Below are 13709 nucleotides of genomic sequence, written 5' to 3'. Positions count from 1 at the left end.
GTAGGACACTCGGGGAAATATGGGAAAAACGTAGGACACTCGGGGAAATATGGGAAAAACGTAGGACACTCGGGGAAATATGGGAAAAACATAGGACACTCAGGGAAATACGGGAAAAACATAGGACACTCAGGAAAATACGGGAAAAACGTAGGACACTCAGGGATATAAGGGAAAAACGTAGGACACTCGGGGAAATATGGGAAAAACATAGGACACTCAGGGATATACGGGAAAAACATAGGACACTCAGGGATATACGGGAAAAACATAGGACAGTCAGGGAATTATATGGGGAAAAAACGTGGAAAACTCGGGGGAATTATATGGGGAAAAAACATAGGACACTCGGGGAAATACGGGAAAAACATAGGACACTCGGGGAATTATGGGAAAACATAGGACACTCGGGGAATTATGGGGAAAACTCGGGGGAACTGTTTTCCAAGAGTTGTATGAACCCCTTTTATGTTATTTGCGCCTATTATTTCCGGAAAAAAAATTGATCTTACCGTCATTTTGTCTACGAAGGTTGGATATAAAGTAATACGTATGTATTGGAGTATGAATAGTTTGAGCCAACGAAGTCAGTACGTTTGTAGTATTCACGATGTTGAGGGTAGACCTGAATTTCACGTTACAGTGAAAGGTAAAGGCTGCGACGAAATAACCTTAAAAGGAAAGACGCCAAAAGGTAATGCGGACTAATTTCACTTTAATATTAATATTAATATAATTTTAATTGAAAGTGGCGGCGGCCGGGGTTTTTAATTAATTAAAATCTCTTTTATATTTATATTTATAGATGTATGGTTAAAAATCTTAGAACCAATTGAAAAAATGAGAAAAGAAGCGAATACGATCAAAGTTTTCCCTAATTTTATTACGGGTGACGATTTACTCGGAATCACGGAACCGGCTATTTTAAGAATATTAGAATCTGTAAGGAAAAAGGCCTTAAATTCTGCTTTAAATAATTAATTATACAGTATATTTATATATCAATTAATTAATTAATTAATAAAAAAAATGTGTATAATATTATAATTTCACGAAATGAAAGAAAAAAAAAATGAATATTATATTTTGTTAATAATAATAAAAATCCAAATATCATTCTATCATTAGCTACCGGGAGTCGATACCTTAAGCAATTATAACTTTAAATACGGACGATCCCCTTTGTTGGAACTGCCTCTGGCTATCAATCCGACAGGCTGCGCTCGATCCGAACCCAAACTTAGAACGCATTTTAAGAGGTTAGCGCTCTCTTAACGAATTAGCCAGGCTTATTCCTGATCAGCGCCACCAACCCATAGCGGCGACTTTGAGAACTACTGTAAGCGGCAAGCCAATCAGATGTCGCTAAATTCTGGTGACGTCACTGACGGGCACTCTCGGCCCCGGGGTCTTACCAGTCAGTGACGTCACCAGATTTTAGCGACATCTGATTGGCTTGCCGCTTATAGTAGTTCTCAAAGTCGCCGCTATGGGTAGGTGGCGCTGATCAGGAATAAGCTACGCTAATTATATGGGAGAAGATTTAATTTTGATTGACTGACCCGTTTGGTTCTTGTTCTTGTTGTTGTTGTTTTTTGTAGACCTCACACCCTTCATACGAGAAATACTACTTCTCGTTTCTCTATGCACAACACCTTAGCGGGTAACGAGGTCAGCTCCCCTTACACCAAACAATTCGTACATTCCAAGTCTTCTCAATATCGCAAAATGAAAACTGAATGGAGGAATAACGTTTACTTAGCCAGATCTCAAATACAGGTAATGTCACGTGTAATACCATAGAGAAAGGAAGGTAACACCTTCCTTTCTCTATGGTAATACAATCTCGCTGGGAAACGTAGCTTAGGCGCTTTGGTGTTTATTGTGCTAGTTCAAACTAGACCTATTTTGGCCTAAAATTACAGTTTTTGCGGTGAAATAGGTGTTTAATGCGATAGTTGATAAGTTCTTCGAGTAGACCAATTTTTGGCCTAAAATTACAGTTTTTGCGGTGAAATAGGTGTTTAATGCGATAGTTGAAAATTTCTTCCAGTAGACAGTTTTTACGGTGTAATAGGTGTTTAATGCGCTAGTTGAAACAATCTGAATCTACCTATGGTAGACCTATTTTTGGGCTAAAATTACAGTTTTTGCGGTGAAATAGGTGTTTATTGTGCTACTTAAAAGTTCTACCTTTAGTAGACCTATTTTTGGCCTAAAATTATAGCTATTACGGTGAAATAGGTGTTTATTGTGCTACTTGAAAAGTTCTTCCTTTAGTAGACCTATTTTTGGCCTAAAATTATAGCTATTACGGTGAAATAGGTGTTTATTGTGCTACTTGAAAAGTTCTTCCTTTAGTAGACCTATTTTTGGCCTAAAATTATAGCTATTACGGTGAAATAGGTGTTTATTGTGCTACTTGAAAAGTTCTACCTTTAGTAGACCTATTTTTGGCCTAAAGTAACAGTTTTTACGGTGAAATAGGTGTTTAACGCGCTAGTTGAAAGTTCTTCCTTTAATATACCTATTTTTGGCCTAAAATAGCAGCTTTTGCGGTGAAATAGGTGTTTATTGTGCTACTTGAAAAGTTCTACCTTTAGTAGACCTATTTTTGGCCTAAAATTATAGCTATTACGGTGAAATAGGTGTTTATTGTGCTACTTGAAAAGTTCTTCCTTTAGTAGACCTATTTTTGGCCTAAAATTATAGCTATTACGGTGAAATAGGTGTTTATTGTGCTACTTGAAAAGTTCTACCCTTAGTAGACCTATTTTTGGCCTAAAGTAACAGTTTTTACGGTGAAATAGGTGTTTAACGCGCTAGTTGAAAGTTCTTCCTTTAATATACCTATTTTTGGCCTAAAATAGCAGCTTTTGCGGTGAAATAGGTGTTTATTGTGCTACTTGAAAAGTTCTACCTTTAGTAGACCTATTTTTGGCCTAAAATTATAGATATTACGGTGAAATAGCTGTTTTTTTTTTTTTTTTGCAATGCTTAAAGCTAAAATTCGCTTTGAGAACACTTTTGGTCGTGTTCCACGTTATTTAGGGTTTACCTTAATTATTTTTGTAGGGTCTTGGACTCTATGCAAATAGGGATATTGAAAAACATACTATGGTCATTGAATATATTGGCCAATTAATCAGAAATGAAATTGCTGAAAGGAACGAATTAATTTACGAGACCCAAGTTAGTATTCTTTCCATTTAGACCCCAAAGTTGTTGTTTTTTGGTGGTTGCTAAAATGTTTCTATAAAATGAATAAAGAATCGGGGAGTTTACATGTTCCGATTGGACGAAAATCGAGTTATTGACGCCACACTTTGCGGTGGTTTAGCTCGGTACATGAACCATTGCTGCAATCCGAATTGCGTCGCGGAAGTTGTTCAAATAGATCGTGAAAATAAAATTTTGATTATCGCTAATAGAAGAATTACCAGAGGAGAAGAGGTAATTATATTTTTGATGTTTCTACGAGGGGTCGGACGTTTGTCAAAATCCCGTACACTTCGTTTGAAATCTGTTTAAAATCTCTCTCGAAAATCTCGAAATCCCGAAATCTCACGTCAAAATCTAAAAATCTTAAAATCTCACGTCAAAATCTGAAAATTTTAAAATCTCACGTCAAAATCTAGAAATCCCAAAATCCCTACCTTAAAATCTGAAAATCCCGAAATCCCTATTTTAAAATCTGAAAATCCCGAAATCTTCACCTAAAATCCCGAAATCTCACATTAAAATCTAGAAATCCCGAAATCTTAACGTAAAATCCCGAAATCTCATCCTAAAATATCAAAATCAGAAAATCTCCTCGAAATCCGAAAATCTCCTCGAAATCCGAAAATCTCCTCGAAATCTGAAAATCTCCTTCAAAATCTGAAAATCTTGTTCCAAAGCCCGAAATCTCCTTCAAAATCTGAAAATCCTGAACAAAATCCCGAAATCTTCTTCGAAATCTGAAAATCGCGTTCAAAATCTGAAAATCTCCTTTAAAATCCCGAAATTTTAAAATCTTTGTCAAAATCTTGAAATCTCAAAATCCCGTACACTAAAATGCCGAACGTCCGACCCCTCGTGTTTCTAACATTGCAAAAAACGCAATTTTATTTGTTGCAAATTTCAATTTGTTTTCATTGCACCTAAATTACGTTTCTCATTGAAACAGTTAACGTATGATTACAAATTCGAAGTTGAAGATGACCAACACAAAATACAATGTTTGTGCGGGGCCATCAATTGTCGCAAATGGATGAATTGAGACTTGAGAGACTTTTTTCGTTTTATAGACAAATGAGTAACTAACAAAATTGGGACTTTTGTTTTTTTTTCTATTTAGACTTAACTGTAATATATTATCTCCTTTATTTGTGTACATACTCTTATATATATTGTATAGCCTATTTACAAGAGAAAAAAAAATGACCAAAAGGAGCGTAAAAGAGCGTTTTGAGAAAATTTTAAGTTCAGAGAAACTCAGGTTGTTTAGTTTTTAATTTTCTTTCCGTTAATTTTTACTGTTAGTAAGATTAGTCGGCTAATATTTAAATTTTATAGGTCCCTACTATGTTTGTTTGTTTGTTTACAGATTAAGTTTTTATTTGATTTAAAATCTGTAACAATCAATGAATTAAGATTTTTTTATGAGTTTTCCCCCAATCCCCACCCATTATTCATGAATATGACGTTAATTTTTGGCTGCCAATTACGGACTTTTTTGCGTTTCCTTGTCAATCCCTTTCCATCCTCTCTACCATAACCTATTTTCATTCACCCGCCATTTCTAGGTACAGAATTTGTTCTTTAATAACGATAATTAAGATTATTTAATGATTAAATTCTTTTTTCGGACCACTGATACCTCTGTGGGTTAGATTTTTGACAATAGTGGTCAAACACCTGTACCTGACACTGACAAAAAAGTGTTTTATTTTTCATGAGACATTTTGTAGTATTTTATCATCATGGCTACTACATTTAAGATCAAATATGTTGTGCAATAAAGACTATGTCTGATATTGTGAATTTGTGTGCTTAATTAGATGAGTGTTTTGACGGGAGTGAAACATGTATTACGGCTTTCTCCTCTTGTTTTATATTTTCGTATTTAAAGGGACTCTAAAAAAGTCGGCGGACCGTAGGAAATATTTTTTGAAAACTTCGTTATTGACGTCACAATCCCGGGGGGGGGGGGTGAGCAAAACGAAAGTCTTTCCTTCTAGCAAAAGCAGCGGGGGTCTCAGACTCTCGCGGGAAAGTATAGGGGAAACGCCGAAGCAGGGCGGATCACAACCAATCACAAGAGAGGGGAGGATGGGTCGGGTGAGTTTTTTTAAAAAAAGAAATTCAACGGTCCGCCGACCTCTTTACAGTCCCTTTAACTGGTATTTTTCCCGCTAGATGTCAGCACAATCTCCATGAAAAAACCGTTATTTTTTTACTTTTTTGTTTTTTTATTTTTGGCGCCAGTCCCTGACTCCCTGCTTGTAGGGAATACGCCGGGGAAGGAAGCTTACGGGTAAGGGTCGCCGGTTCGCGGCTTCTCGCGCCTTTGAAGTTGACGGAATTAATTTTAGATGCTAGTTTTATTAGGTCACGGTTGTGTTTGTGAACCTAGAATGACGTTTGTAATGTCGTGATAAGAGTTAACGCGACCCTTTTTTGTTTCGTGAAATGAAGAGTACCTTTACAAGTTCTTTTTACATCCCTTATTTCGTATAAATTAACTGGAGAAGAGTAAGTTTGAAATTTTGAATCTTCCTTACTAGTTTTCTACATCTTTTGGCCAAGGCTTAGAGTTCCATGCATGTTCTCTCTGGAACTTGGGGCTAAACGGGGGTTTTATGTTTTTGGGGTTATTTTTGGATCTTTCGATAACAAAAAGATAAAAACACGTGTGTTATATGACCGTTTTGAGTCACGTTTACAGTAAAGAGGCTGCATAATATAATCCCTAACCATAATTCTGGAATGTTGTATCATAAATACGTTGTTAGATTTAAATATAAAGTTTTACAGTTAATTAATTTAAGGGTTTATATTAAGAAATTTAAAGATAATCTTATAACCAATGGTATTCTTAGTAGTCGTACTGCCACAATATATAAAATATCCTGTTATTTACACAGCCGACATTGTTTAAACAAACACAAGTGTCACAGTACGTTTTGACATTCTTACATAAGTTGATGCAATGTCAATATAGTTTTGTATATTAATTTAGTTTTGATGACATAAACTTGAAGCAAAACATTCATTTAAACAATGAATGTGTAGCTTTTAACCTAGACTACACAATAGGCATACTTTCCCCTCTTGTAAAACAACACAAACTATAAATATGTATCAGTAACAAACGGAAAACATACAAGGAATTTTTTCTATGTCATTCCATTTCATAATACTATAATGCTCGTTCGTTGTTGTCTAGCTATTCATAATGCCCCTTCACGCATTTAAACTCATTTCCTGTTAAGAGAATCTTGAAAACAATTGATTGAACATCCTACCCTAACTCAGTCCCCCACATCCTGCTTTTCCCAAATACCCTAAATAGAAATCCCCAAACTTCAATGACAAAAGAGTATAGTATAGAGAGAGAGAGCTGATTCGGCAGACCACAAAATATAATAATCCTTTTTCAGGAAGCGTTTAAAAATGAGCTTCCTCCCCAATTTTGGCTGTGGTCGCTTCTCACTGATTTAATCACATGCACTGCATTTTTTTGTAAGCCCTGCCCGTTGTAGATGAGGTAGTTTCACAATTTTATCGAACATCATCTAACCCTATTCAGTTTTAACCTACGTCACGTGATACACTTAATATTTTCGGGAAAACTATTTCAGTTCGAAAATTAGGGCAGGAATTTCTCATAGGTTGAACTTTGACCTTAGTTTCGAGGAAGTAATGATTACTTAATGATGTTAAAATTAAAAAAAAATTTAAGAAATATATTGTGTGGTCAGAGAAAATATGAAAATATCGTGCAATTTTATTCGCAGTTATAGTTCAGGTCAATTCAAAGCGACATACAGTTCAGAACAGGTTGTCAATATCTCCCAACAATTAAAAAACACTTAGGAAGTTAAGGCAGTTATAGATTTATTAGTTGAATCGATACAACGTACACAAGGGGCTAATCACTCTCAAATTCCGATATAACCCTTCAGTGCAGACAGTACAGTAATTTACACCGATTATTATGAGTGACTGATCTCTCACTTGAACCCTTTATAGATTTATAATTAGTTAACAGCATAGTGTGTTACCACGAACTTTGTAGTGACGTCACATTCTCTTATCTCTTACCTTATTTTCAGGCGACCATATTGGCAGTCGCGAGACGTCGTCAGCTTGGGCAATACAAATTCGGGACCCAATATTGACGTGACAGTTTTTCCCCCCTAGCTTCGTGGTAGCACACTATACCTTAAATTCGAGGGGCTAATCACTCACAGATTCCCTGTAGAACCCTTTAATACAGACTGTACAGTGTATATACACAATTATCTGAGTAACTGACCCCTCGTTCGCGCACTTAAAATTTCTCAGAGCCCCCAACAATCTAGTCTACTAAAAAATACCCCATCCTGAGTATGGTTGTACCATATTAAATATCACACAGTCCATTCTAATCTCCTTTGAGTACCTGCTAGACCAGTTTTAAATTGCTGCTCTCAAATTTTATCAAAGCCTTGCTTACGTACCTGTACTGTGTTTGATTAAGTCATATTTATTTAAAAATAAAACACTTTTATATCTAGTTGAATCAGATGTCTATATTACGCTGAAAAACGTACAAGTACATTACTACCAACCAACATGAAGCGATGAAGAAACGAACCAGTTAATAATCAGCTATTATCACTAACTTTTTTTGTGCGCGTTGGAAACGAAATTAACTACAACGTCAAAATGTCGAATCACACCGAATACGAAGGTAAGAGGTCATTGCATGTTTTTTTATGGACTTTGACTTTGCGTGATCAAGAGGTCAAAGGTGACTTCCCCAAAACCGAAACCATGCTAAGAGTAATTATAAATTTGGGCGCCAGGTGTGGGCTCTGATATACACCTTCAAATGCCACCCGGGTCTTTACTTCCGCTTTTTTAATTGCCGATTTTACAGTTAAATTCAATTAAAATTTCACGAAACCAGGGATAGGTATAATTTTATAAGTAGGAATAGAGAACAGAGTAATGTAGGCGCGCGTCAAAGTCCCGGAACCCCTTTCACGGGACGGGGGGGGGGGGTATGAAAGAAGAGGCGGGTCATAACGGCAGAGGTAAAAGGGAATAGGCCTTTATAGAAAGTTTTTACGGCTTGCGCACCTTGTTGATTTGTCCCGCCGCGCCTGCGCATTATAACAGCCATACGTCACCAAAATTCTCTCTGACGTGACGTCACTAACCTCAACCGTTAAGCCTAGGCTTTCATAGCCCATTTTAAGCGATGAACGAGTTAGTTATTTTAAATATTAATTAATTAGAGGAACAAACGCGTTAAAAAAAGCCCACCATTTTATCAGTCCGCTTTATCTCTCCAAATCTTGCCTCCAGTTCGTGTTTTTTAATCACAAAACTGGCTGAACTGAACTGACTCAATTTGAACTACAAGAGGGGCCAAGTACCCATAATTCCTTTAGAACTTTCTGTAAAGGCCTATTGCGTATTTTTCGCCGTCCCCGTCAGTAACGTCATCAAAACGTAGTTTAAGTGAGCCAATAAGATAATTTAAACCTTTCGTTACGTGTTGGAGGGAGGGGCTCTATACTGAGTGGTCTATAAGTCTGACTGAAATACTAACCGTTCTCCATTCCTACTTCTAAAATTAAATCTATCCCTGATGAAACAAATGTCTATAAAATGCCTCTTATTGAAATTATAATTTTATAAATATAATTTTCCTGTACCAATAAAATATATATCACATATTTAGGGAAAAAATACTTCTTATATAAAACTTGACCTTTTTAAAAAAATCTTGTAAAGATTTATGAGAAACAAATCTTTTTTTTAAAAAAAAAAAAAGCTTTCAATTTAGAGTTCAATGATCAACATAAGGTTTTTTATTATTACATGTTTTTTTTAAATGCGTGGTGGGTTGTATGGCAGATTAAGTATGGCGCAATATTTCCTCAAAGATTAAAAGGACACGGTTTGGCGACAAACTAAAACTACACCTACTTTGATATGAATGGATGGAACTGTTATTTGAAATGTGACGCGGGAAAATACTGTTATTAAATTTCTTTTTCTATTGAGAGAGAGAGAGAAAGAGAGAGACTCGTCGTCTCTAGACGATACATTTGGCTGGGGTTGTGTATGTGTGTCTATATGCGTTTCACCTTGAAATGTTAGCGTGTTAGATAGTAAGGCGGAGAGATACAGTGTTGTACAATACCGTAGTAGTTAAAGACTTAGGTTGTGTAGTTTAAAATCTCTGATACGTAGATGGTTTTTATCACACCCTTAACCGGTTAACCCTTTATATTCATTTTGGTTTTAAGAACATTATTGCAGAAATATGCTCATAAATACGATATTTTAAAGTAATCAAGGTGTTAAATAAGTTACGCGATATAATTAAGGGTTCTTACAAACATCAGACTGTTTTTTTTTTTACCCCTAACGTTTTAGAAAAGGGGGCGTGGCTCGATCTTATTCCCGGAAAATATTTCAAAATTAAATGTCTAGCAAAGTTATTAAACTGTTTTGCATACAATAAAGACACAAAAAATTCCCGCTAATCTTCAACCTCATTAAATGTCTTGGAGGAAAAGGAAAGAAGAAATACACTCTTTAATTTTAATTCGTTAGTATACACGAAACTCGAAAACTTCCTAACACACTTCTTCCTTTAGGCATAAAATTATTAAGCAACTTCAAAATGAAGGTTATACGTAATTCCGTATTCATTTCATAACATAATCAAGAAGTGATATCTAGTTTATTAGGGAGAAGGTATAAATTCGCCACATTTATATCTAGCTTTATCTCCAGTCCAAACGTAGTAGGTCCGGAGTTAATCCCCGCCGCCTCTAAATTACAACAACCAGCGAGATATCTCATTGGTTCTTGAAAACTCGTGCACGTCAGCGCGACGACGCGAATGACGAAAATTACAGTCATATTTTCCGACTGAGGAGAGACGAAATAGCCCGGCCTACTTTTACGTCCCCCTTGTATTTTGAAAGGGGGACTGCAGGGACCATGGCGCGCCAATACTTAGGCAACTTAAACCTACTCCCTAATAAACTAGATATCGCTTCTTGATATAATAAACACCAAGAAGAAAACAAGCACCACCAAAAATAAACATAGACGTAGTTCCTTCAACTTTTGAGGATTCAAGTTTTTCCAAGCGGCCGCCCTAAAGGCGTTTTTAGCCAAGTTATAAATGATTCCAGGAAATCTTTTAGCTACTTTTTCGGTGCTGCTGCGATTGTTGTTTATTTGTTGTTATTGTTTATACGTTGAAACGCAAGCTTGGGTTTTCTTTTCATTGTTTTTTTGTCGTGCGTCTGGTTTCTTTCAACATCATTAAAAACGGCAGCAATTTCTTGGACCTCTTGCTGCGGGTCCGTACAATCTCGCGATTGACCGCAGCAACAAAATAAAAAGAGCGCGAAATCGTCACGTGCGCACATTTAACCTATAGCTATCATCAGAAGGGGATACTTGAAGAAGTGTGACACTCTGTAGCCTCTTAATACTTTAGTTTTCTAACATAATTCTTCCCAGGCGAGGGAGACCTTTTCGCTTGCTCTATACCGCTCATCAAATTTATGATGGGTATGTCACCGTGCTATGGTGAATTCTATAACGGCTTGGTATTTACTAAATCCTCAGTAATCATTTAACCAACAAGCCTTGATTGTCTTGACGTGGGATAAAAATCCACGAGCCTTGGCAAATAAGTTAAGAAACATGGGGGAGGAAATTTCTCTAGCCCCATTAGTACATATTATATACAAAATTGCTAAGGCAACAGTTACTTATATTGTATGCAAAATTAAAACGGTTTCTATGCAATAAAATATACGCTACATTTAAAGATCAATAGTGAACCGCCAAACTATGATGAAACCACCATCATCGAAATTTACATATTTCGGTCTTAACCCAAATTAGGACGGGGAGTACTTTGGTGGTGTATAGCTTTAGGTGGTGTTTTGTTTATGAAAATTTCGCATCATTACCATACAATTTAATTTAAATCGAAATTGCTACGGAGCTCGTTCAAAGAAACTGTGTTTATATACAGTGTATATTCTAAACTGATCCCTGGATCCCCAAATCAATTTAAGTTCGCGGTCGTAATTTCCATTTTTAGTCCTTTGAGTTCTATGGAGTTCGGTTTTTACTCTCGCATACTTTAGCAAATCGATGAAAACTCGGGGATTTTTGGTATGGGGGTGTACAGGGTGTTATTGATAAGGTGTCTATAAATTTAAAGGTGTTTCTTTGGGTCAAACCATAAGTTTATGATAAGATATGTTGCATGATAAGTATGACACTTTCTATACTTCGTAATGCTACTGAGAGACTTACAACTCGAGCTAGTTCGAGAACGACGGAAGCGAGAATTTAAGTCCTACACTAGGTGGTTAATTTTGCAGTCCTTCCTATTTAGTCTGTACTAAGCCTTTGATAGCGCAAAACCAGGCCTCGCTTTACCTCTAAACCATGACCTACTTCAATCACTTCATGACAAGCTCTTTCAATAACCAGTGACAAACTTATGGAAGGAACATATCTTATCAACTTGTGGTCAAACTAAGTGGAAATTACATACAAAGAAACCAACACACACAGGGACAAGGTCGCCATTGGGGTATTCTTCTTCTTACCAAATAACGACGCTAGATGGAGCCCGAGTTCACTGCACGCCCCGGCCTCTAGCGGTGGTGCTTCTTAGAGAGAGGGAAAAACCCCTAATGGCGGCCTCGCCCCCTGTATGTTATTTCCAAAGTGCTCTATTTATGGCAGACTTTTCAGATACACCCTGTATACTATCTTGTTCCAAATTTAGTCATTCTATAGTGGTCCCCCCCCCTGATTTTCGATCGTAAAGGGGGTTTTGGAGAAAGGGGGGAGATAAAATGGTGGGCGCATTCTACTATCGTTAGAACAGCCGGTAGCAAATCCACCTTATGTTTCAAAATTTACTAGAGATAAGTGATAAGTTGGTTGAAATGACTGACGTCAGGATTTTATATTAACTTTTTTTCGACGAGATATTTTTGAGGGTTTGTCAATGGGTCCGGTCCGGATGTATTTTAGGGGATGATTTTTATCAAAAGGTCATGGGAATTTAGTGATATTATCGCGTTTGATTTAAGAAATTGATTGAAAAATTTGAATGTTCCAAAAAATATGGACTGTAATAGAACCGAAGTACAAAGGCAGGGAAACCACGTTTAAATTATTTTATTATTTTTTCCTATATTTTAATACCAATTCTCCTATATTTTCCTTTATTTAAAAGAAAATTCCTATAATTTCCTATAAACCCTAAGTACTTCGGTTTTATGGGTCACCATATCCCGATTTGAATAAATTTGTTATTAAAGTTAAAATTTAAAACACTTACCCTTACTTCTTGCCCTTTTATTACTACCAAATTAAGTACTAAATGTTTTAATGATGCACTTTAACCTTGTAGTTAGTTACTTTCACGTAATGTTCTATAGTACGCAATAAACCATATTTTAATTTAGTTCAGTTTAGGAATTCACCACAAAAACAATTAATTCTGGCGCACTAATAAGGTCCGTTCAAAGTTTTCCTTAATAACTTCTTCCAATAAAACGAACGGTGACCGGATATTGGATAGACTCGATGAAAACTGTGAAGAAATTCTAGTGCATTTTTGTACCATAGCGAACATGGGAAAGGGGTAGTCTAATCTTTAGGTAGTCACCTCTATCAAACTTAGACATCGAATGGTTTGGTACTTTGGTTTGGTTAGTTAGGCCAGGACAACTCCACCCACCGGGACAGAGTGGGGACAGCTTTATTTTTGGGGTATTCAAGAAGTGGGGGTCCAACTGGTTTGAAGGTTATTTTTGGTAGTTTTCTTGGAAAAATTCTATAGGGGATTATGGCGAAACAGTGATAATTTTTTTTATATAGAGGCTATTGGTACCACCTTACCACGTGGTACGAGACATTGTAAATATTCTGGAAAGTCCACTGTCAATTTGACAAACCCCCCATTTACTTTAGGTTTGAAAAGTAGGGAATTTAAAAGTGGAAGTGACACGTTTATAAAGTGAATGCCCTACTGCTCGTACTATAGAGTAATGGCACCTACTTGCCTTTAACTGTATTAAGCTCTATGGGTAGTTAACATGGAGTGCCACTACTCTATAGAGTGCTGTCACTTGTGACGTCAGATCCAAGGTTAAACGTCACGAGTCTGTCTTTAGCAATGGGCGGCTATGACAGTTACCGTTTTTTCTTTATGGGAAAACAGCATGGGTGACGTCACACCGGCGCTTCTGACAGCACTCTATAGAGCTATCTCAGAAGCCTTAGAGTGGCGTCACCCATGCTATAGAGCTATCTCAGAAGCCTTAGAGTGGCGTCACCCATGCTATAGAGCTATCTCAGAACCCTTAGTGTGACGTCACCCATGCTATTTGCCCATAGAACCAAAGCGGTACCAAACATGGCCGCCCACTGCCAAAGCTAAGCCTATGACG

At 36.7% G+C, this 13709-nt stretch overlaps 2 protein-coding genes across 16 annotated transcripts in view; both read left to right on the top strand.

Moving 5' to 3' along the window:
* LOC149690489 (uncharacterized) overlaps positions 1 to 5025 on the top strand; it is a 35591-nt gene extending 30566 nt beyond the window's left edge. For all 15 annotated transcript variants that reach the window (XM_089870013.1, XM_089870018.1, XM_089870021.1 and 12 more), the window contains 7 exons: positions 532 to 694; positions 806 to 942; positions 1129 to 1259; positions 1602 to 1779; positions 3076 to 3192; positions 3271 to 3453; positions 4169 to 5025. In XM_089870013.1, coding sequence (XP_089726139.1) covers positions 532 to 694; positions 806 to 942; positions 1129 to 1259; positions 1602 to 1779; positions 3076 to 3192; positions 3271 to 3453; positions 4169 to 4261 — 1002 coding nt within the window. In that variant the 3' untranslated portion in view covers positions 4262 to 5025. The remainder of the gene's footprint in view (positions 1 to 531; positions 695 to 805; positions 943 to 1128; positions 1260 to 1601; positions 1780 to 3075; positions 3193 to 3270; positions 3454 to 4168) is intronic.
* A 469-nt stretch (positions 5026 to 5494) lies between these two features.
* Positions 5495 to 13709, top strand: part of LOC149690488 (uncharacterized) — a 32098-nt gene continuing 23883 nt past the window's right edge. The window contains exons 1-2 of the mRNA XM_089870043.1: positions 5495 to 5736; positions 7764 to 7939. Of these exons, the coding sequence (XP_089726169.1) occupies positions 7915 to 7939 (25 nt within the window). The 5' untranslated portion in view covers positions 5495 to 5736; positions 7764 to 7914. The remainder of the gene's footprint in view (positions 5737 to 7763; positions 7940 to 13709) is intronic.

Source organism: Phalangium opilio, unplaced genomic scaffold, assembly GCF_054372755.1.
Source record: "Phalangium opilio isolate 3A_F unplaced genomic scaffold, DU_Popi_V2 ptg000031l_1, whole genome shotgun sequence".
NCBI lineage: Eukaryota > Metazoa > Arthropoda > Arachnida > Opiliones > Phalangiidae > Phalangium > Phalangium opilio.
This window is presented reverse-complemented; position numbering and strand designations above follow the sequence as displayed.